Source organism: Mastomys coucha, unplaced genomic scaffold (genome assembly GCF_008632895.1).
Source record: "Mastomys coucha isolate ucsf_1 unplaced genomic scaffold, UCSF_Mcou_1 pScaffold16, whole genome shotgun sequence".
In the NCBI taxonomy this organism is placed as follows: domain Eukaryota; kingdom Metazoa; phylum Chordata; class Mammalia; order Rodentia; family Muridae; genus Mastomys; species Mastomys coucha.
This window is the reverse complement of record NW_022196898.1, coordinates 102,706,884-102,732,491: the sequence shown is the minus strand read 5'-3', so window position 1 is coordinate 102,732,491 and position 25,608 is coordinate 102,706,884. Positions and strand designations below refer to the sequence as shown.

General features: G+C 37.0%; 1 protein-coding gene across 2 annotated transcripts in view; it reads right to left on the bottom strand.

Moving 5' to 3' along the window:
• The window catches only part of Lrriq3 (leucine rich repeats and IQ motif containing 3), a 92,680-nt gene that overhangs the window by 7,171 nt on the left and 59,901 nt on the right, over positions 1-25,608 (bottom strand). For both annotated transcript variants that reach the window (XM_031375951.1, XM_031375952.1), the window contains 2 exons: positions 22,010-22,139; positions 636-1,362 (listed from right to left, as the gene is read on the bottom strand). In XM_031375951.1, the coding sequence (XP_031231811.1) occupies positions 636-1,362; positions 22,010-22,139 (857 nt within the window). The remainder of the gene's footprint in view (positions 1-635; positions 1,363-22,009; positions 22,140-25,608) is intronic.

The window sequence follows — 25,608 nt, the reverse complement described above, 5'->3', positions numbered from 1 at the left end:
CATGAACTTGACATGGTGACACATGCCTGAAACCCCAGCTCTCTTGATATGGAGGCAGGGGGGTTAGAAGTTCAAGGTCACTCTCTTCTACATAGAACCTGAAGCCAACCTGAGCTATTTATGGCCCTGTCTCAAATAAGAGAATTAGTTACGATTTCCAGGATGATACATGGAAATGAGTTCAGGAAAGGCTGAAGAGTAGAAATAGAGGTAGGTCTGGGTGAGAGGGATTATGTAAACTCTTTGAGACTATGCCACTTTAAATGAGAGGAGACATAGGAATAACAAAGATGGCTCTATCTCAGATTTTCTTTGGAATTCCAAAGAGAGGAAAAGCATTCCCACTGTGCAAGAGAGAGCTGGAGTATGCTACCAGCACTGGCCAGAGATGGGGCAGCAGTGGTTGTGCAGCTAGAACTCAGCAGGGTTTCATCAGGGATGCTCAGAGGAGGAAGAGTTCTTTTGATTCCCAATCTGAGTAATAACTCATCACATAATTTTCACCCTTTAGTTTGTTTGTGTTTTCCAAAGTGTAAAGTATCAAGCTATAGGAAAATATATCTTGACAGAACTCAGCACTGACTTTGTAAATCACAGTAGACTGGAGGCTCGCTGTGCCTAAGCCACAAACTCACCTTAGTTTCTTCATTTCCATCAACAAATTCTGCCTATGTTTTTGTTTTTCCCACTTTTCAATAACATCTAAGTGCTTTGCTTTTATTTCAGACAACTTTTGCTTCAGTCTGTCCACTTGAACGATTCCTTTGAGCAGAATGGACCTCTCATTGTTGAGGGAAAGGACTAAAGACTGGTCTGCAGCATTTAGTTTTTTTTCAGCTAGAAACATAGATTTCCGCTCTCTAACTTTTTCCAAGTAAGTGAGTCTCTCCTTCCAAATTCGCTGTAAGCCTTTCTGAATTGTCTCATTATCCTTTTCCATTAGTTTTCTTGCCATAAAAATTTTCTTACTTAAATTTTCTCTAATGTTGAGCCTAGTTCTTTCCTCGGCATCTTGTGCTGCAACTGTGGCTGTAAATTTTCCTGCTTCTTCCTCTTGCTGCTTTTGTCTTGAGTAATATTTATCAATATCATTAAACATTTGGAGCTTCATGCCAGCCCTCTGCGTGGCTAGAAACTCTCTCCTTTCCTTTAGCTCCCGCTGAGTCTCTCTTTTAACTGGTGGCCTCTGACGAGTGGCAGGAAATGGCTGGAGATATTCCGGGAAATAGTCCCATTTCATCTCTTTCAGCATTTCCCCGTACTTAAATGATCTGGAGGAATATAGAGGCATTTTCATCGCAGATATCCTAAACTTGATGTCCACTTCCTCATCCTCAGATTCAGCTTTCCTTTCCTTCTGACCTATATCAGAGGAGAAAGACAGACAGCATAAGAGCTGAGCTATTTTTCACTTCAAATACACAGGAAGCTACATCAAATACATTGCTAGGATCTTAATCACTTCAAGCACATTTCTCTGGGTTGCAACATCTGATATGGGAAAAGAAAACCCCATTACAGCCTTTTCCCACATAAATGTACCTCATAGAATTTGTTGTTCCTTTTATCACTTCTCATGGAAGCTTAACTTGCATAGCCTCAGTATTCCTACTCTCTCTTCCATGTGGTTCTTAGACATAGTACTTATTACTAAGAAGATGGTCTCAGACATGGCTTTATGTACTTGAGACATAATTTTATATAATTAGTGATACATTTTATAGAGTTAGACATCATTTTTATATACTTATACACAGAAATGTATATACAGTTTGCTAAAAAGAAAACAATGAGGAAACAGGTCCCAGGTGAGGCACTACCTACCATCAGTGGGCACACAGAGTGATCTGTTCTGTGCTGTGAGCAGCTGAATTTGTTACAGTTTATCATTTGCCAATTTGGAGATGGTCTGGAATGGTCAGAGCTCCATTGTTGTGGTTGGTTATGACATATTTTTTTACAATCATTTGATCAGTTTTTAGTTTTGTATACTTGCTAAGTTTGTTAGTTGAGGGATCTTGGGCTGGAAGCTTTAGAGCAAATATTACAACTTAACATTCCATATTTTCCAATAGTGTTGCAATTAGTTACATTGCGTTTCTAACCATAATGATAACTTGTAGCTGCCATCAAAGTATTTCTCTTCTATTTTAAAATGACTCAAGACTCAGCCTCTTTGCGACTGTTTGTCAGGATAACTGAATCTCACTACTGAACAAAAATGCACTGTCTCATCCTATCGAAGGCTTTTAAACAACTCATGTCTCCTCTGCTGCCTTCTCATTTCCTTCTGACCCCTTTACAGACATGAGGATAAAATACCCCATCTCGTGGTGGAGTCGTGGGACAAAAGAGTCTCTGGTGATTGAACCAGCAGCGGCAACACTAATCACACACTAGAGCTGTCCAGTTGGGACTCTGATGAAGCCAGAAATAAATGGGAATTATGCATGAGACCATATCCACTCCTGGGCTATTTGTTAGGATAACAAGTCTGACAAATACAATGGTAATGTCCTGTTGTTCCCATATGTACTCTTTATAAACCTATTGATGAAACAGAACACATAGACATGAAATATGCTTACAAATCTCAGGAAAGAAAAGGGTTCCTAAGTGAGACTGCGTCCTCTGCTTGAGAATGCAGCTCTGTGACTCTATTAGTGATTTTAAAAATCACCCCTATGAGAGGATTCCTTTAGAGCCTTTAAGTTAAAGTGCTCAAACAGATGGTGGTAGGTTCATAGAAGCAAAGTTGGCTGAAACAAAGAGCAGGATGCATGACACCAGCAGGTGACAGGTATGTAGAAAAATGACAGGGATTTTAACTAAAGGCCCAAAGGGTATCCTCATGATGAGATCAAGCTGTGTACACTATTAAATAATAAATTAAGAACAACAATTAAAATGCAATACTTGAGAATGCAGACACAAAGGACCCAAAGGTAAATATGAAAAATGGCCAACGCTGGATAGTGGAATCCCTGTTGGTGATGGCAAAGCCACCTCCCACTGTCTACTTGAATAGCCCAGCAGTTCCTCTGTACCTGGGACCCTTCTACACACACACAGTAGTTTTTCTGTACCTGAGACCACTCTGAACCAACACAGCCTTGCTCCAGAACACACTCATAACTATTCATTTACATTCCTTAGCAAAACTCTGTTTTTATCATACCTTTTGTACAAAAGAAAAAACCTTTAGTGTTTCTTCATTGGCAGGATGAAGGATGGTGCTAACTTTTAGCTGTGGGTCACATGTCATGGAAAGAAGCTGCAGTAAAAAGAGGTCTCACTATACATTCAAAGACCATATTCAGCCATCGTCAGACTTTCAGGGTGCATTTATGTTCTGTGCAGAATGCTATTTCCCCTACTGTACAAATTCTTTTCATTCTTAAACAATTTATCATTAGAATTTCTCTATAATCAATAAGCAAGATTGATTGTTAAAATTTTGTATTGCGGGGAGAGAGGTGGGAGTGGGTGGGTGGGAGAGGAGAAGTGGGGTGGAGGGAGCACCCTCTCAGAGGCAAAGGGGAAGGAGGAGGAGGAGGTGAAAAACTCTTGGAGAGGGGACCAGGAAGGGGGCAACATTTGGAACATAAGTAAATAAAACAACTTTTAAAAATCTTTCCAACCAAGGAGTATACATGGTAGGACTGATTGTTCTGGCAGCAGGTGTATAGTAGAGGATTGCAAAATCAGTCATCAATGGGAGGAGAGGTCCTTGGTACTGTGAAGGTTCTGTGCTCCAGTGTAGGGGAATGCCAGGGCCAATAAGTGAGAGAGGATGGGGTAGCAAGCATGGGGGGGGCAACAGGAGTTTGTTCTTGTTGTTTTTGTTTGTTTGTTTGTTTGTTTGTTCCTGGGAGGGGAAACTGGGAAAAGAAAAATCATATGACATGTAAATAAAGAAAATATCTAATTAAAAAAAATCTTATGATAGTTCCTTCATCAAGTAGTTGGTCACATGCTACTAATGTCCAAGCACTGGTAATAGAGCAGATATAGAATTCCTTAAGGGGGTGCATCTACTTTGATTCCAACTCTACCCTAGTATTTTAGACATAAGTAATCTCAGCATGTGGCTTTATTTCAGCACTGCTCAGCAGTTACAGCTGTCGGAAATGGAGAGACAGATTTTATCCTCAAGAGTAAAGTCACTCAACTACTTAAAGTCTTGAACATGCAGTCAGTTTGACTGGGTCCAAATCCTACTGCTACCACCATGAGGTCTAGGAATGTTTTTTAATTCAATGGTTTCCGTGCTTGGATACAACAATGTGTAATTTATATAACTAATTCTTTTATACCTATTCATGTGAAATCTTTTGAGTGTTTGTTTCTGTTGTGAAAATATACATGGCTTCTTTTCAATTTTTATTGTGTTGTTTTCTGTCATTGAATTATATGAGTTTCTTATGAATTTTATATATCATCCTTTATCCTATATGCAATGCATAAATATTATATCCCATTCCATAAGGTCTTCTTTTTTATTGTCATACAGCAAATTATTAATTTTATGTAGTCTCAATTATTTTAACTTTTGTTACCTGTGTTTTAGGTATATATAAAAATAAGGTGTTCATAAGATGTATGTCAAGAATCATGCCTCCATGTTTACTCTACAAATGTTAGTGTTTCAGATATTATTATAATTAAGTTGATAGTTGACTGCAAATTTATTCTTGTGAAATGCATTAAAGAGTGCTTTTTGAAAAAAAAATGGAATGCAGATATCCACCTTTTCCAACACTATTGATTATTAAGCCTCTTTATTCTTTGCTAAGTGTTTCAGTATCATTGTCATTTCTTGACACACAAAGCTTTATTCCTTAGTTTCTTATCCTCTGCCTTTGGTTCATGTCTGTTTTGGTGACAATAGAGTTTTAGGAGTTGTTATGTTTCCAAATACAATTGTTTTACTTAGAGAAAATTCCTGTTGTATAAGAAGTGTCCAAAGTTATCCTGCAAGATATAGGAGATCATGAAGTTTGATGATATCTGAATATTGCATTCAGGAATAGCTTTAACCAAAGTTAAGAGATAGGTCAACCACAAAAGTTATGGAAAATTAACCAAAGTCATCTGAAATGTCTGACGTTGGTCTTACCACACTGTTCCCTTTTCCTGATAACTCACATGAGACAGGTTTTTCAGGGATTTATGCTGTGACTTGCCCATGGCATCAGGAGTTCCCAGTGGACCTTAGTGAGAGCATAATGATGGCGAAGACAGTGGTTATGTTTAATTGAGGAGGTGGCACAGGAGATTTTTCCATGGATAGAAATGCAAGCTGAAGCAGGTGAAAGGTTCCATTGGTGACTTCCATGAATCCTCTATAAGTCAACAATGGTGATCATCACATTACCACATACACAAGTTCAAACTTGTGAAACAGATTGGTGATGACACACAGAGCAGCTCCTCTATGGTCTAGAGGGACTCAGTGCCAAGCAAAAGATTTTAATTATATCATCACTGTTCATAGATACAGTTTAGCAGCTGAATTCCTGGCAAGCTCTAAACAGCAACAATATCAATATACATGCTAACATCTAGCTGGAGAACTCTCAGAGTCCTATGCCTAGACAAAGAAGTACAGGCAAAGAACCCCTGTTGAGAAAGGAAGAATTAGACTCTCTCTTCCATGAGTCTCCTAATTGTTTACCCAGTACAAAGGGGTCAGCCCTGAAATGATATACACACAAAGAAGAGATACAGCAGGCTATATTTGTGTGTGTGTGCGTGTGTGTGTGTATGTGTGTAATGATAATAAAAAAGAATCCATCAATTTGAAAGGGAGACAAATGGAAAACATGGAAAAATGGGAGGGACTGGAGATGAGGGAAGGAACAAAATTAAGTAATTATATTTTAATTAAAATTACATTAAAGAAAAAAATGTTTTGTCAATATTAGATTTCATTTAGCATTCTATTTTTGAATTAATGTAATGATGATAAATATACTCCAAGGGAAATGGCCTAAAGGTTACCTGTCTGTCTATGTGAAGGGAACAATAGCAGCAGTGACACAACCTTTGGATATGAAGGGCACTGACATAAAATAATGTGAACTGTCATGTTATGGTGCAAAGAAGTAGAGGAGAAGAAGACATTAGCACATTTTTGTTCTGCATGTCCGACCCAGCCTGAGTGCAGGGAAACGCCTAGAGATACAATGGAGCACATTTTCCAGACACTGCTTGACACAGCTTTTGAAAGAGCCCTTTATCTAGCTTACTGCATCATGGAAAATATGGATCATGTACTTTAATTTAACACTCTTCATTCATATAGTACATTTTTAATTTAGAGAAAAAAATTGGCATTTGAAAAGCAGGCTTAAAAATAATAGCTACATTGGTGATTTAAATAATAGTCCTGAAACTACACAAAACCCAGATATTAGTGTAATTTCTAGCTATGTTGAGACAACACAAGAGGGCAAAATACTATGGTGGAAATTAAAGCATATCCATTGTTGTTCCCAAAGCTCTTTATTTTTCATGAAACAGTAGTCATTTAACATCCTCCATATATAAATATTTTTCTCATCCTCAGGCTATAGCTATCATCTTTAACAAAGTGTGATTTTTGACTAAGTACCTAAAATGGGAAACTTTCCTGTGCATAAGTTATGCCTGATTTTTGTTGTTGTGTTGTCGTCATTGTTGTTGTTAATGTTGATGATGATCTCTCACTCCAGATCTGAGAATCTGAAGTCATTCCTTACTTTTAAAATGGAAATTTAGGCCTAGCTGACAAATTTGCCCCACCCACTAGAATCTAAAAGTTGTCTAAAATGCAACAAAGGATGAGACAAACCCGACCTCCTCCTTCCTGTTTGATATTCAGTCAGAACATGCAAGTAGATAGGCAGCATTTAGAACAGCCTGGGTTTCCGGAGTTTGTGGTGCCCAGGAGGGTCGTACTCTCCTCTTAAACAAATCCCTTCAAGTAACATTTATAGACCCACTTCAGAGGCTCAATGAATCAAGTTCCAAAGTTGAAATAAATATAAGTGTTAGAAGCTGGACAGGGCCTTCAAAGAATATATATATATATAATACATATACATATACATATAATATATATATATATATTCACAGGCTCTTAAGATATCTGGGTTTCTTAATTGCTACCTATAACTACCTATTTTTGCTCCCTATATTACAGCTAATTATTCTCTTTTTCCTGTTTTAATTTTTTTCTAGACAATGGAGCTTGTATATTTAAATCTATGTGGATATTTTTGTAGTCTTTGGCCTCAGGTCTCAATTTCAGTGGTCTACTAGTGTAAATGACAAAAATTTCCTTCCCGTGGCAGCCACTTAAAATGTCATTTAATCTCACTAAAAAACTGAACAGTATCCAGCTTCCTAAGATTATTTTGATTGCATTTACTAATTTTCCTGTCTACCTTAAAAATCACTCATCCATATATTAGCAGGTACACATGTAATTTGTACACACAGGTTACAACCATGACATTCCTACTCAACTTTTCCTAATTCTTGTATTTTCTGTAGATTTGGTTTTCTTTTTATTTGAGAATTGTTTTGTTTTATTAGATCGTACCCATCTCTCCTTCATCCAAAACTGCCTTCTGTGAACTGTTTACATGAAACTTAGATAACAAATATCTACATACACATACATGAAACTTAGATAACAAGTATCTACATACACATACATGAAAACGTATATGAAAATTTGAACATTTTTGTGTTTCAGGTATATTTTTAACAAAGGAGATGAGTGATCTCTTAATATATGTATTGTGTCTTGTCTCAAGAAACTTCTCAGGCTGGAGACATGGCTCAGGCATTAAGAGCACTAATTGCTCTTCCAGAGGTCATGAGTTCATTTCCCAGCAACCACATTGTGGGTCACAACCATCTGTAATGGGGATCTGATACTATCTTCTGGTGTGTCTGAAGACAATGTACTCACATACAGGAAATAAATAGATAAATCTTTTAAAAAGAAGTTCTTTTCTTTTATTGCTTTTCATTAAAGAAACTTCTCTTGAAGCAGAAGACAGGGGATATGTGAGATTTCAAATAGGACCCAGTGCCCTGAGGAAGGTGAGTACTGATGGGTAAAGGGTTCTTTTGGGTGGAAAAAGAAGATCTTTTAAGAGAAACTGACTTAAGACATAAGTATAAGAAGGAAAAAGAGAACAACCAGGGCAGGGGGAGATGAATATTCCAAAAGAAATGATAAACTACACAAAGGTCAGGAGGCAGGAAATTCCTAAACAGACCCAGTGAGCATAAAGGAACTGGTGGTAGTTGTAACCAGAGAGATGAAGCAAGGCCAGGTGCTGTGTAGCATTGGAGGTCACAGCAAAGTGTGAGATGTGCAGCCATATACATAATCGTGAAGTCAGGAGGCAGCAGCCCACAAGAAGAAACCAGCTGACCTACAAGCTTCAGACCAGAGGACAATCTTCAGTGAGATTCCCAACCCCAGAAACAAACATTAAACCCGCTGGGTACTGATACTTCTGTACTTATTACTGACAACATTAAACAGACGACCAAGTACAAGCCATTCTTTCTCAGTTTGCACAGGCTATTCATGACATCGTGTTGCACATGGTTTTGCTTAGAAATAGCATGTTTACAAAAACTCATTCCGAAGTCAACTGTTGTATTTCAGCTATAGATTACTTCTATACATAAGAGTCAAACAACTGGATGCTACTGTACCTAGTGTTTTGCCATCTTGTTAGTTTTTGGGTCAGTAGAACCCTGGGATACAAAAGTCTGTGTCATTTGTGACTGACAGACCTTATTTGATACTTCTAAATGTATTACAGGATTATGATCCATCTGTGATGTGCCAACTTTCAAATCAATGTAATTATGACATTACCCTTCATAAATGGATGTGGAATGGTTGCTACTGTTGGCAAACGCTCCTTACTTCTCAGCACAGAGACATGGCCTTAAAACAACGTGCAGAGTTTACAGCATTACTATGAGGGGAGTAAAGGATGGGGTAAGGCAGGGTGGATGATGGAATAATATGAAGGAGCCAGGTGCACCAACTTCTATCATGTATGTGGTTTCTTTTTGTTCTGTTCTGTTCCTTCCCTCCCCCACTTCGTCCTTCCCTGCCTCCTCCCTCTCTATGTGTGCTGAAGGTGTTTGTGTACATGAGTGTGTGGGTGCCAGAGGTCAGACATCTTTGATTCCCTGGAACTGGAGTTGCAGAAGATTGTGAGTCGCCCAGTGTGAGTAATCACAGCAGAATTCACACTCTTCAATGTCAGGGCATTTGATTCAGCCCCCCCAGCTGTCTCCTGAAAATTACCCATTCTGAATAAGGATTCTCTGAGAGCATGTTTTTCTGTATTCTATCAGTGAAAAATATTATCCATTGTATTCTAAACCCAAATCCAACCCAATTTTAAAATTTATAAATATGAAGTAGTGAACACTAACAGCAATAAAAATAATTTCGACATAAATTTTAAGGGCCACCCATATTTGCTTTAAATTAAATTAAACTTTTGGGACTTGTTAGCCCATTGGAGAGAGTGCTACATCCATTGCTGTGACTAGCTACTGTAAGTGACAACCATAGAGCAGCACCTAAAAGCTCACACCCCAAAGCTCATACTTTGTGTGCTTTCAAGTCATTTGTATGTGATTTTACTTTGGAGATATTTAATCTATTGTAAAAATTAACTACTGAACCATCACAACACACACTGGAGCCTGAGTCAAAGGTGAGGCAGTTTGTTTCTAGTATGAGAAAGTTACGCTTGAATTCGCTACATTGGTGGCACTTTTCTATAAAGGTGTTTCCTGTCTTGGTATAATCATAAACACACACACACACACACACACACAAATGACATGCATCACCAAGGTCACTATCCACTTTACAGCAGTTTAATAGATGTAATGACTCTGAATTTGCCGTACTTATTCTTTTATTTTTCAATTATTCATTAATTTTTTATTCACATTACATTCCAATATCAGCCCCCTTCTCTTCCCAGTTTCCCCTCAGATAGACTCTCCTTCCCAATCTCTTACCTTCAATTCTAAGAAGGGGGAGATTCCCTGGGTATCACCCCACCTTGGCACATCAAGTCACTGCAAGACTAGGCACATCCTCTTCCACTGAAGCCAGACAATGCAGCCTAGTTAAGGGAACAGGATCCACCAATAGGCAACACTTTTAGGGACAGCCCCTGCCCCAGTTGTTGGGTAGCCTACATGTAGACCAAGCTGCACATCTGCTACATATATGTAAGAGACCGAGATCCAGTCCATGCTTGCTCTTTGGTTGATGGCTCAGTCTCTGGGAGCCCCAAAGGGTTCAAGTTAGTTGACTCTGTTGGTTTTTTCTGGGGAGTCCCTATCCTCTGCAGGTTCCTCAGTCCTTCCTGTAACTCTTCCATAAGTCTTCCTGAGCTCCCTAATGTTTGGCTGTGGGTCTCTACATCTGTTTCAATCAGCTGCTGGGTGGAGACTCTCAGAGGACAGGTATACTGTCTAGAAGCATAGCAGAGCATCATTAATCATGTTAGGGATTGGTTCTTGCCCATGGGATGGGTAATAATTTGGGCCAGTTATTGGCTGGCCATTTCCTCCATCTTTGCTCCATCTTTGTTTCTGAAATTCTTGTAAGCAGGACAAATTTTGCATCAGAGATTTTGTGGGTGAATTAGTGTTGTTACTCCTCCACTAGAGGCCATGCTTTAATTTTCTTTATACATCAAAGATTCTTTGAGCATGAGGAGTTTGTTGCATTCTATAAAGGGATTTTAAAATCAATGCTTCTATTTCTAAAAAATTATACTAGTTGTTAGGATTTCGGCAGGACTGAGCACATGGCTACACTGCCATAGATACTCACTGATGCTTGCATAGCCATGTATAAAAGTCTGGGTCATCATTATCATGTTATCTCTTTCTACCTTTGTTTTCCTCATGCATGCTTTTCACAATTTTGAGAACATACTTTTAGAATACTTGTCTGTATCTATTATATATTCCAAAAGTGTTGAGTTTATCAGTAAATATGCCTATTTTTCCCTAGCAACACTTTTATCTCAACTTGTCTGGGAGACTACTAATATAGTCATGTGATACCCAATGACGGTTTTTTTACTTAGAATTTCTTCCTATCAGGATAGTCACATGGCATATGAAACTCTAAAACTCAAGTCTGGTTGATTTCAAAAACAGACTTGGAATTTTTTATCCAATCATGCCATCTTTTCTTTTTCAGGCCATTAATTCATGTTTAATTTTATTTCAATACAAATTTTCTTTCTTTTATGTCTCATATTCTTTTTCCTTATTTTCTTCACTTATTGCCTTTGATTTACATTAAGTGAATATTTTATAGCACTATCTTAAGACCTCCAGAGATTTCTAAGTTATGTGCTACATATTTGTCATGCTAATTATAAAATGTAATAAATGTTGCCCAAGTCAATCTCATATCCTACTTACTATATTATTCTAGTATGTATAACTTCATTGCCCACTTTCCAACAATTACAAACATCATGTATAATTTTATATATGTCTAATCAAACAAGAAATGACCCTATGCATTTTATAATTACTACTTTATGTAATAACTTTAGAAAATGCTAAAGAGGAAGAACTACCCAATTGGAGCTTGCTATGTTAGCTTTATTACCAATAAAGACCCTATTGGTGTTGGTTCGCATCTACCTCCCTTTATCTCTTCACTCCAGCAATGTGTTACTCTACCTTCTTCCTCCATGTTTATTTACAACTACATTACATTGCTCTAGGCTACAGACTCAACAAAGCATTTTGTATGTATTTTGGCATTTTCACATCAGTTAAAAAAGGGCAAGGTTAGTTGAGTATACTGTATTTCACAATTACTGGGGGTCATTCCTTCATGGATACTTTCGTGTGGACTTGGAATAAATATTTGATGTTGCATGCTCATAGCAGGATACAATTCATCCTTACATTTCTTCTTGGTAAATCTCTTAGCAGTTGTATCCTCAGCTTTTCCTGGTGGAAAGTCTGTAATTCGTGTTCGCTCTGCTTGCTTCCCCCCCACCCCCCAGTACTGAGAACAGGTCATTACACTGTGCTCTTGTTGGCATTATTTTTGATAAGCAGCCACTTATTAACCTCACTAAAGGTTGCCAGTAAATGGTGAGCTATATTTATCTTGCTGTTTTCAACAATATTATTTTATTTGAAATACGTTTACAAGTCTCTCTTCATTTCTGATTTTTTTAATTTGGATATTGTCTCTGTGCTCTTATCTATCTTATTGATTTTCTCCAAAAAACAGCTCTTAATTTTGTTGATACTTTGTATTGTTCTCATTGTTTTTAATTGGTTGATTTCAGCTCTGAATTTGATTATTTCCTGCCATCTACTCTTCTTGAGTGTGTTTGCTTCTCTTTGGTCTAGGCCTTTCATATGTGCTGTTAAATTGCTAGTGTAGGATCTCTTCAATATCTTTATAAAGGTACTCAGGGCTATAAATTTTCCTCTTAGCACTGCTTTCATTATGTCCCATAAATTTGGGTATGCTGTCCCTTCATTCTTGTTAAGGTCTAGAAAGTCTAATTTCTTTTGTTATTTCTTCCTTGACCAAATTATCATTGAGTAGAGAGTTATTCAGTTTCCATGAGAATGTGGGATTTCTGTTGTTTTTGTTGTTATTGAAGACCAACCTTAGTCCATGGTGATCTGATAGGATGTATTATATTACTTCAATGTTCTTGTATTTGTTGAGGCTTGTTTTGTGACTGATTATATGGTCAGCTTTGAAGAAGATACCATGGAGTGCTGAGAAGAAGGCATAATCTTTTGTTTTAGGGTGAAATGTTCTGTAGCTATCTGTCAAAGCCATTTGGTGCATAACTTCTGTTAGTTTCATTGTGTCTCTGTTTAGAGTCTGTTTCCATGATCTGTCCATCAGTGAGAGTGGGGTGTTTAAGTCTCCCACTATTATTGTGTGAGGATCAATGTGCTTTTTTGAGCTTTAGTAATGTTTCTTTTACAAATGTAGGTGCCCTTACATTTGGGCATAGATATTCAAATTTGAGAGTTCATATTGGTGGATTTTTCCTTTGATGAATATGAAGTATCCTTCCCCATCTCTTTTGATAACTTTGTCACTGAAAACTGTTCTCTGTATGTAGCAAGATGCTGGGTCTTCTTTATGTATCCAGCCTGTTAGCCTATATTTTTTATTGGGGAATTGAGTCCATTGATGTTGAGAAATATTGGGGACCAATGATTGCTGGTTTCTGTTATTTTTGTTGTTAGTGGTGGTAATATGTTTATCGGATTCTCTTCTTTTGGGGTTGTTATGAGATGGTTAATTTCTTGGTTTTCCCTGAGTGTAGGTACCCTCCTTGTGTTGTTTTCCTTCTATTATCCTCTGTAGGTCTTGATTAGTAGATCTAAGTTTTTGTTTAAATTTGATTTTGTCATGGAATATCTTGGTTTCTCCACCTATAGTGATTGAGAGTTTTGCTGGGTATAGTAACCTAAGATGGCATTTGTGTTCTCTTACGGTCTGTATGACATCTGTCCAAGATCTTCTGGCTTTTAGAGTCTCTGTTGAGAAGTCTGGTATAATTCTGATAGTTCGGCCTTTATATGTTTCTTGGCCTTTTTCTCTTACCACTTTTAACATTCATTCTTTAGTGTTTTGTATTTAGTATTTTGATTTTAGTGTTTTTAGTATATTTAGTGTTTTGACTACTATGTGATAGGAGGAATTTCTTTTCAGGTTCAATCTATTTGGTATTCTGTAGGCTTCTTGTATGTTTTTGACCATCTCTTTCTTTAGGTTAGGAAAGTTTTCTTTTATGATTTTGTTGATGTGTCCTGCCCATTTGCATTGGGAATTTCACTCTCTTCTATTCCTATTATTCTTAGGTTTGATCTTTTCATTGTGTTCTGAATTTCCTGTAAGTTATGGGTTAGGAGCTTTTTGCACTTTGTATTTTCCTTGACTGTTGTGTCAATATACTCTATGTTATTTTTCTAAGACTGAAATTCTCTCTTCGACCTCTTGTATACTGCTGGTGATGCTTGTATCTGTAATTCCTGATCTCTTTCCTAAGTGTTCTATTCCCAAGGTTGCATCCCTTTGTGATTTCTTTATTGTTCCTATTTCCATTTTTAGATCCTGGATGGCTTTGTTCAATTCCTTTCCCTTTTTGATTGTGTTTCCTGTATTTCTTGAAAGGACTTATGTGTTTTCCCTTTAAGACCTTCTACCTGTTACCTGTGTTCTCCTGTAATTTTTAAGGGAGTTATTTATGTCTTACTTAAGATCCTCTATTGTCTTCATGAGAAGGGATTTTAGGTAGTCTTTCAGGCGTATTAGGGTGTATAGGACTTGCTGTGGTGAAAGAACTGTGTTCTGATGGTGCCGAGTTGCATTGGTTTCTGTTGCTTATGTTCTTGTGCTGGACTCTCATAATCAGGTTATCTTGGGTGTTAACTGGCCTCACTGTCTCTGATAATTTCTTCTGATATGAGTATAGATGAAAGCATATTGAAAGTAGTTATCAATATGTACAACTAGAAATTAATACCACAGGACTGTCTTAACTTCACACATGCACATTGCTTTCTTGTTGAACTTCCTTCCTGATTATACAAACTTGCATGTCTTTACTTGGAATATTTTCAGTCCACAGTATATGCCATTTCACCTGAAATGTCTGAAGCTCATTCTCACACCATGCTTTGGTCATCTTATTTTTGCTGCAATTATCTTCCATATAGTCTTCATAAGGATCATTTATTTTCATCATAGAATGAATTCTTTTTCTTCAGCTATTTCCTTATACATGTAATGCAATCAGACAAATACCAAAATTCTTATTTCACCTACACCCCACTATTCTACAAATTCCCTTCCATTTGTAAGGATTCTGCATAGAACATACTACCACTTATAAGTGTTTTATCTACTCATTGGCTTGTTGAATGTTTAGTCATTCAAATGTAAACCTCATAAAAGGTGTACATTTGACTGTTTCAGATTCCCTGGATTTGGATCAGCAGCCCTCAGATCTGCTTTATCACCCATAAGAATCACTAAGAGAAAGATAACTGTATTATGTTAGGAATTATTATTACCTGGTTATTGTTTTCATGTGCACATTAAAGTTAAAAGTATGTGTCAAATTTACAAGTGATGGAATGTGATTACTATTCTAAGTTTTCAATTTAAGATCTAAAATAAAATATGTAGGTCCAGGAAAAAAAAAGAATCACTAAGAGGCTCAAGGAAATCTTTGAGTGTATGTGTGTGTGTGTGTGTGTGTGTGTGTGTGTGAAAGAGAGAGAGAGAGAGAGAGAGAGAGAGAGAGAGAGAGAATCACATTTAGCAATGCATACTCTATTATAAATTTGAACTATTTTCAGGTTATTTGTTTGAAATAAAATAATAAACTCATTATGTGTTGAAAGAGTAATGCCACCACAGTGATATCTAGTAGTTTACTGTGCTTTATACCCTAGTCCAGAAGCAACTCACATACTTTATTAACAATCCATTGACTAGAGCTAAAATGTACATTTCTAACCAAATTCCACAAAAGCTGAGACATTCATAAGACAATATTTTTTAAGCATGAAACCATGACCACTTGTCACCATCAACCTGTTGTTTTCCTTGTCCAAACATTCAACACACGGATAAAAGGAAACTAAGCATGCAACAGAATCTTAGTGTGTCTACATCATCCCTCAATAACGTATGAATAGCATTTCAGTGTGAAGAGAGATGTCAAAAGTCCTATTCTTCTGTTACCAGTCCCACTCACCCCCCAGATTTGTGACTATAAAAAAATAAGAAAAATAAATAAATAAATATGAACAGGGAACTCTCAGGTACCAGAGAGTAGCACAACAGACTAATGTGTTTAGCATGAGCTGGGTGTGGTTCTCAGATAGATAAGTGTGACTTCCTCCTGGGCAAGTAGCTCATCATGCTTTCTCTGAATCCTCTTTGACCTTTCTGAAACTTCTGTTTTGTTCATCAAATCCCTTAACTCCACCTTACATGGGAACTTGGGGATGTACTTCAAGCGGAAGCTACAATAGCCTCCTTTCTGTGCTTTTTTGTGTATGCTGAAGAATAGAAACTCCAGTTTTAAGTCTTGAATTAGAATTATATTCTCTGCTGAAACCATTCCTTATAACTACAATATTTGATATGTTGTATTCTGCCAGTTCCGGTTAAGGCATATGCAGTGTTTCAGAGTAATGCACTTCTTCATCACCTTCCTGCTTTAAAAATAACTCTAAGAACTGAAAAGATATTACTAAGAGTTTATCCCAGACCAGTAGGCCAGAAGGCCTCACACTCAGTTAAAATTCTTACCCTTGGCATTCTTTCTAGCTGTGCTTGGTGTAGACGACTTATTAGACAATGCTTTAACACTTAAGCGATAGGAAATACCTTTCCCCAGCATATAAGGCCTTGAACTATCCATCCTCACACTTTACCTTTCAAGCTACAGACTCTCCTTGCTGGTCTTTTCTCTATAGGGTGAATAGTCAATACAGTCTAGCAACAAACTTATTTTTCTTACTTCTTCCTTGCAGCTTAAAAATAGTTGGCATTTCATGTATTACAGGAAAATATTTGACATTCAAAACACATGATCGCCCTCTTTCGAGCTAGTGGCAGCCGCTTGTTTATTTGTATCAACTGTCTCTACAGCTGTGACTTGTATCTCAGAGTTTGTATGTCATGCTAATGTCTCTATTTACCAGAATGATTCATACCACGTCCCATTACAGACAAACCCAAAAACTGAAATAGTCAGTACAATGGAGCTGGTCTATATTTAAGAACCCACATGAGTCAGGAGGCATTCATAGCTATTTAAGTGGAACACATGTCCTTCTGTCCTTTGAACTTTACAAAGAAGCCAATAGAATAATCTCCATTATTGTTTTTCACTCTAAAGTGATGAGCTCCACTTTGCTCATAGTCAAATGGAGAGATTGCTCACATAATTTTCATCTAACTTTGCATGAGGTTAGCAATATGAGCTATGTGGCAATGTTGCTTAGTTACAAAATAATTCCAAACATAGCCAATTTGATTTCTATGTGATTCTACTCTTCTTTGTTGTTGCCAGTAATGTAATAACAAATAAACTTGAATTATTATATAGAAGTAAAATAATACAAAATACAGCATTGTTTTAGTGTTAATTTGCAAAGAAAAAATTTAGTGTTATGTGTACATGCCCTCTACTTGTTCACTTGAAGTAGCTTAATTCATATTATTTTAGATTCTAGTATTCATCATTCATGCAAACAAGTAAGGAAAAGGGACTATTAAAATCACATGAAGACAAGCAGGCTGAAATTAGGAAGGTATGATAAATGTATTTGGAGGAAAATGGGTGGAGGCAAAAATGGAAAAAAAATGCTTAAAGTCTTCATTTCAGAATCTAAGATGTGCAAGAAGACAGAGTATGTTGTGGAGGAAAATAATGGGAGACGGGACTATTGCAATCACAGGTACTTTGTCAAGATGACCTCCAAACAATTAACCTTATGAACTGACGCTCTGAATAGACAATGTTCTCAGAAAAAGCATTTATGCACATCTGGCCCTTCCTACCAGAGTTTGGATTCTTTACAGTTGCCTCGGGCAAGCACATAGTGCTCAGGAATGATGGAAGTCTCACCCATCCCCAGTTCTTATGAGGTACTGAAGGGTACTGGCATTCCAGACACTTTAGGCTCTATAATTTCATCTGGGTGTGCCCTTTCAGCACAAAGACATGGTCCTAGCATCTAACTTCTAATAGTAAAAATACTCTTGTTAAGAGACTACAACATGCATTGTTTAGTATAACATTAATTTGAATGAAATATGAAATTTGTTTTTCAGCTACAATGAAATACAATATTACCTGCAAATTTTAACATAATGGCATATCATTTTCAAAAAGAAATACAAATTATTTGGTTAGGAAACATTAAAATTAAAGGTATCAAAAGCATGAATCTAAGGTAAGAAAGCTAGTTGCAGATATTCATTAGTACATAATTACTTTGTAAGTACAAGCATCTTAGATACTATTTACAACAAAATTCAGTGGCACTTGAGTCTGACATATACTAAACTAACTAGTATATTCAGTACATTCAATGGTCTACATGAACTGACACAAAGCACATCCTAATTACAGGACCAAGAGATGTGTGGAAGGAGGTGCTCACTTCATATTTTATAGTATTCCCACAAAAACAACCAGTTTGCTGAAGCACTGCACCTTGTTCCTTGATTTAACACTATTGGTTAAGTAAACTTGGCTATAACCCATTACTGGAGGGATTAGAGGTAAGTGGGTTTGGAGTGACCTGGTTGGGGAAGAGAGACTTGAAGAGGAGGAGGAAGAACAAGAGGAAAGAGGCAGCCACCATGAGGGGAGATGGACAATGAGCACATGGCCAGGAGAAACAGCAAGTATCTGGGGTACACTGTTAGGGAGGTAGCCAGGCTAGCAATTAGAAGGATTGATTAGGTGTTATACCCCCAGTGATTTTCAAAGCCAAATAAAATAATCATAGTCTGAGTCTCACGTATTTGTAAGCTACTCTGGAATAAGCTTAAATTGGATATACTACAGAGAAGAGGCAAGTATTGAGAATTGTTTCATATTTTCCTTTATATGCAATTACTACTTCTCTTCATCAGGGTTCTTAGCTTAGTTACCAGATAAATAATAAGTTAAATTTATTCTTATCAAAGTTATGCATATATGTATTTTTATAAGGAAAATTAAAAATTGTTTAAAATTTTTTAAAAATTTCAATATAAAATAAGAGATCAACATTTTGAAGGCTTTACCTGAATACATATTATTTATGCACACAAACTGATAGAATGAAGACACAACTCAGTGGCAGATAGAATATATACAAGAAACAAGACCTTGTATTCAGTTCCCAGTGTCTCACATGCACAAACCAAAAGTATCACACAAAATAATATAATGAAATCACATCTTATTTAAAATGTTGGAATTTCTTTCATCTGGAAAAATTGTATGTACATATATGTCTCTCTCTGTGAGTGTATTCCCATATATATTCCCATGTATATTATATATTATATATTATTATATATTATATATTATATATTATATATTATATATTTATTATATATTATATATTATATGTGTGTGTAGTGTTTTATGTAATACACCAATGTAAAATGTAAATTTCTTTCCAAGTACCATACAAAGTAAGTTTGTCAGTGTTCAATAGAGGAACAGAACTTATGGAATGAATATAAATTAACAGGGGAGTAATTATGTTGTCTTATTGTCTGTGTAGAACAACAATAATTGTCTCATATTAGAAAGGCAGAAAACACTAGTGAGTAGTTCCTCAGTCTGTCAGGCTACTTGCCTCAGCAGCACCAGTCTAGCATTGAAGACCTGGAGGACTCCTGGGGGAACTGTTGGTCTTGAATCTACATTGGAAGTATGAATGGGGGCAAGTACTAATATAAATTATACACATTGCAGCAACAGTGGAGATAAACTTGTCAATCACAGTAAAGATACACAGAAGAAAAAACTCAAAGATTCATTTCAGAAGGCTGTCTTCCCACTTCAAATAATCTGATTTAAAAAATCCAGTGGCTTGTCTTCTGCAGAATTACAGTTCCAATAATACTGACAGTCAAAATTAATCTTCAAACATATGTTCTCCAAAAGAACATATTTCAGTGTGATGTGTATAGGCATTATTTTCAACATTTCAATGAAATGTTGACAAATACTTCATTATTAACTTGCTGGACATTATAAAGCAGATGGACCTTACAGATATTTACAGAACGTTTCACCAAAGACAATAGAATAAACTTTCAGCTCAGAACCTCAAGGATGGAACATTTTCTAAAATTGAAGAGATACTCAGGCACAAAGCAAGTCTCAACACATATAAGAAAACTGAAATAAACCCTGAATCCCACGGGACCAAAATGAATTAAAGCTGAATATCAGAAACAACAGAAAGCTTACAAACCCAGGGAAACTAAACTTGCGACTGAATTAAAAATTGTCACAACAACCCCTTCCATTCTGCACCTCTATCTGAACCCTTGGAAAAGTGGCATGCCTGTCCCCCAAACTCTACAACATGCCTAGAAGGCCTGCCCTTACCTAAGTCTCAAAGGAGGTCTGTTCCAGTCTGAGACACACAAACCAGTTAACACCAGAGAAAACGATATGGGAAAAGGCAAACACAAGAACATAACAAAGACAACTTAATTTGGTACCATCAGAACCCAGTTCTCCTACCACAGCAAATCCTGGATACCTAACACACCAGAAGAGCAAGACTCTGACCTAAAATACCATCTCATGAAGATGTTAGAGGTCTTTAAGAAGGATATAAATAACTCCCTTAAAGAAATACAAAAAAAAATACAGGCAAACAGGTAGAAGCCCTTAAGGAGGAAACAAATGAGTCCCTTAAAGAAATACGTGAAAATACAATCAAACAGATGAAGGAGTTGAACAAAACGGTCCAAGACCTAAAGATTGAAATAGAAACAATAAAGAATTCACAAATGGAAGCAAACCTAAGAAGAAAAACCCAGGAAATAGATCAGAAGCTACAGATGCAAGTATCACCAACAGAATATGAGAGATGGAAGAGAGAATCTCAGATATAGAAGATACCATAGAAAGCATTGACTCAACAGTCAAAGAAAATGCAAAAAGCAAAAAGCTCTTTATCAACTTGACCATTTTGCCAGAGTAGAAAGACAAGATTCAAGTACAAATGTTCCTAGAAACAATTTGGAATGCAAATTCAAGAAGGAAATGTCAGAAGATGGAAATGTTTCCCATGCTCATGGATTAGAAGTGTTGCAGTAAATTTTTAACCCAATTTACCCAATCAATAAATTCACAACTCAATTAATTAGTATACAAGCTACTAGCCTAGATTGGACAGATCTACCACTACGGCCAAGAAGTATTTGAAGAAATATTCAACATCCTTATTTATCAGAGAAATGCAAATAAAAAAAAATACAAAAACCCCTGAGATTTAACCTTACATGACTCAGAATGGCTATCCAGTGACCAGCCCAACTTGGGATCCATACCATGTGTGGGTACCAAGCCCTTACAGTATTACTGATGCTATGTTGTGATTGCAGACAGGAGCATGGCATGATTATCCTCTGACAAGCTCCACCAGCAGCTGTGTGGGACAGATGGAGATACAATCACTGAACTGAGGTCAGGGATCCCTGTGGTTGAATTAGGGGAAAGATTTAAGGATCTAAAGAGAATAGTCACCCTACAGGCATAAGAATGTATAACCCAGACCCCTGGGAGCTCTCAGAGACTAAGCCACCAACCAAAAAGCATACATGTGCTGCTCTGTGGTCCCTGGCACCTATGTAGCAGAGAACTGCCTTGGCTAAGTCAGTAGGAGAGGATGTGCCTAATCCTGTAGCGACTTGATACCCCAGGGAAGGGGAATGATAGGGGAGCATCTTCTCAGAGGCAAATAGGAAAAGAAATGCAGTGAAGAATTCTGGGGATGGAGAACACAAAGGAGGGGTGGCAACATGTGGAATGTAAATAAATAAAATAATTAATAAAAAATTGTCAATATAAAAATTATGATAAAATTTAAAAGCTTTCTACAACAACCCACACATACATAAACACAAACAATGGGATGGTTAAAACAGTCTTTTATAGTAATCAAACTGCTGGAAGAATCACCAAGATAATATTGTAAAGGATAAGTATCACAGCATATGTTAAATATGAATATATTACAATGAAATATTGTAAAGAACGAGAATTACTGAGATAATATAGTGGAAAATTACTCAAACCTCAATGTGCATTTTAGAGTCCAGGATTTATAGTTTCAAATCAGTGTGCTTGATTTGTTGTTGTTGATTTGGTTTTTTTCACTCATATCAAAACATACAAACCTTTCTGAATGTGATGTCTTGGTTGTTTTGATTTTCCATCAATATATTTTGTTTTCAATTCATATGAAAGAGAGGAAATGTGTTTTCTGTACTCAGTAGAATATTTAAAGTCAGCAGTAGAATATCTCATCTGTGAAGACAAATAAAGGCATTGGTGGGTCTTGTTTCTTGTTGCTATGATAAAACACATTGACAAATGAAACAGAATATAATAAAGAGTTCATCTCTCAACTCCATGTTACAGTCCACCAATTGGGGGAAGTCAAGGCAGCAGGTACTGGAAGCAGCTCGTTATAGTCAGGGCAAACTGCATGGAATTAATGCACAAATGACATGCTGAGTTAACTTTCTCCATTTGTATTACATCTCAGAATCCTCTTCCTGTGGAATGGCACCACCTATGGTGGGTTTGTCTTCCTAATTTAGCCAGTCAGGATAACCCAAATACACACACACACAGGCGAAGCTGATCTATAAAATCTCCATGAAAATCTTCCAAGCTGACTCTAAATCATGTCAAGTTGATAATAAAAACTGACCAAATCAGTAATATCAAATGTTTCAGGGTTTCAAGGAGTTTTCTCATGTGTAGTGTGGTATTATGACTTTTATTTTTAAAACTCTCTAAGAAAACTAACATTAAGAAAGACTTTAAAAGCTCCCTTGTTTATTGCTTTGTTATGCAGCCTGATAAGAACAGTCAGTGATAAGACCAGTCTGTGGTAGCAAGAGACAGTGACAGAAACGGTCAGTAATAGCAATAGTCAGTGACAGCAACAGTCAGTGCTAGGCACAGTAAGTAGTAGGAACAGATAGTGATAGTTTCAGTAATAGCAACATTCAGTGACAACAGTCAGAGGGAGGAACAGTTAGTGATAGGAACAGTCAGTGCTAGACACAATTCAGTTCTATTAACAGTCAATGCTAAAAACAATCAGAAGTAAGAAATGTCAGTGATAGGTACAGTAGTCAGTGATCAGAACAGTCAGTGATAGCAACAGTCAGTGGCAGGTACAGTCAGTGAACAGAACAGTCAGTGATGGCAACAGTCAGCTGTAAGAACAGTGAGTGACAGCAAGTCAGTGATAGAGACAGTGAGAGCATCAGTCAGTGGTTGGAACCATGAAAGGTAGGAACAGTCAGTGCTAGAACACTCAGTGAAAGGAACCATCAGTGGTAAGGACAGTCAGAGGTAGGAACAGTCAGTTATAGGAATAGTCAGTGGTAGGTACAGTCAGTGATCAGAACAGTCAGTGATAGCAACAGTCAGTGGTAGGAACACTCAGTGGTAGAAAGAGTTAGTGAAAGCAACAGTCAGCAGTAGGAACAGTTAGCAGTAGGAACAGTAAGTGCTAGGAACAATCATTGATAGGAACAGTCAGTGGTAGGACTTGTCAGTGATAGAAACATTCAGTGATAGGTATAGTCAGTGGCAGGAACAGTGAGTGAAAGGAACAGTTAATGGTAGGACTAGTCAGTGATAGGAACATTCAGTGATAGGTGTAGTTAGTGGTAGGAACAGTCAGTGGTAACAACAATCCATGGTGGCAACAATCAAGGATACCCTGGGGTAATTCCATAAAGGCAGAGGAAAGAAAAGGCCCTAACCATAAATAACAGATGCAATATGTTTTGTCAAAAAGCCTGAGGAAGTTTCAGTGAAAGAAAGGGATGGACACAACATTACCTTACAAAACAATTAAGATGTCAAAGATAAGAAAATAGGTCTCAATATAAGAAAGGACCTTGGAATGGAGTTAGAATAAATGAAAGCCTTTTTAGTATGTGTGGGAGCACAATGCGGCACTGATGAGAAAGGAGCTTCCTGGGGAGCAGGTGTAGACTGTGCCCTAATTAGTGAGGTGCTGACAATACTACATTAGCTTCTTCTCTTCACAGACCATGCAGTCCAATTAGAGATTTCAGAAGGCCACCTAGGACCCAGAATCAGGGAAAAGCCCTTATCACTGATATCACTCTATCTGCATGGCTTCCATTATGGAATATGGTATCCACATTCATCTCACAAAGTTGGAGATCAGAAAATGATGAGAGGGTACAGACAGTTTTTTTATATTAATATCCACAAAGGTTATTTTAGAAACTTCCATTAAGATCTCATTGGCTTTCCACTTATTCAGAGGAACATATAAGGACTGAAGCCAGAGGAAAAAATCCGGGGCTAGGGGAGAGGCATGGCTAGAACAAATTTGGCATACTGGTAAAAAACAACAACAACATATTAGTGGATCATTAATATGTGAAGAAACACTGTTTTATAAAAATTGTTATATTTATTTATTCATTATTTTGTGTGTGTGTGTGTGTGTGTGTGTGTGTGTGTGTGTATGTGCATGTATACCACGGGACACATATAAAAGTCATAGATAATGAGTTGGTTTTCTCTTCCACCATATTGGTCACAGGAATCAAACTCAAGTTGTCATGCTCACTGGCCAACATCTTTTTTTTAACCTACTGAGCCATCATATGTGCTCAAGCATATATTATATTATCAATTATCAGAACATCATACCTTCTCTGATAAGATACACTATATTCTGAAGGTCTGTGGATTCATCTTCAGATACCCCTGAGTCATGATTTTTAGGTTTGTTATGGAAAACTTGCATAGTACTTATAATCTGCCATTTTTCATGCACTTTACAGAGTGTTGCAATCATTTAATACTCAAAACAGATATCAGCCGTGTTCTTTTCCTGTGAAAAGCTTCGTAAATACCTTTACTCGATAGAATAAAGCACTGTCTTTACCCCAGATCACTCAGGACTCATTCCCTGTTTGGATGAATAGTTCTACCTTCATCTAAAGAGTAAGTCAGTTAAGTTTCTGATAAACTTTGGAGTGGAAAACCCATTATACTTCTGCCCGACCTTGACATTGCCCCTCCCCCCAATATTTAGTTTTCTAATTCCAATCAGAAAATTCATTCCAATCCAGGCAATACAGGCATTGGTACTTAAATCTTTTTCTCAGTTGGGTGTGGTAGAGCATGCCTATAATCCTGTGGGTAGAAGTGGGGGGATCAGAATTTCCCCCTACTCTGAAGTGAGTTCAAGGAAATACTCCCATGTGATCTTCTCTGATTTAGTGACATAGTGCATCTAGTTGTCTCCAGCAGTGACAATGCCCTGGCATCTTCTCTGCTCAGCCGGCTGGTGCCCTGCACATTCTCCTCCAGTTCCCTTCAGTGAAGAATCTTTGTCTTAACAATTCTAAGACCATTTATTTTCACTACTTGTATGATGAAAATCACTATATTTTTTGCTAGAAATACAGATAAATAGGGCATTTTCATCTCATGGACTTTCTGTTTCCTAAGATTGACAAGCATATACCTTCTTAGTCATGACATCAAAGCATAGTAGCAAAATGTGGTGTGGTTTTAAATAAAGATGCTTCTATTGTGACTTAAATCCAGTTCAATTGAAAAAATTAGACCAAAATTATGTAGACTGCTACTTTTCAATTAAATCCATGATGGCCAATTGTAAATACAAATGCTTCTATAAATCATCTTCCTTCTAGTGTTCCATATTAATATTCTCTTTTATCACATTACCATATGTACAACTGAC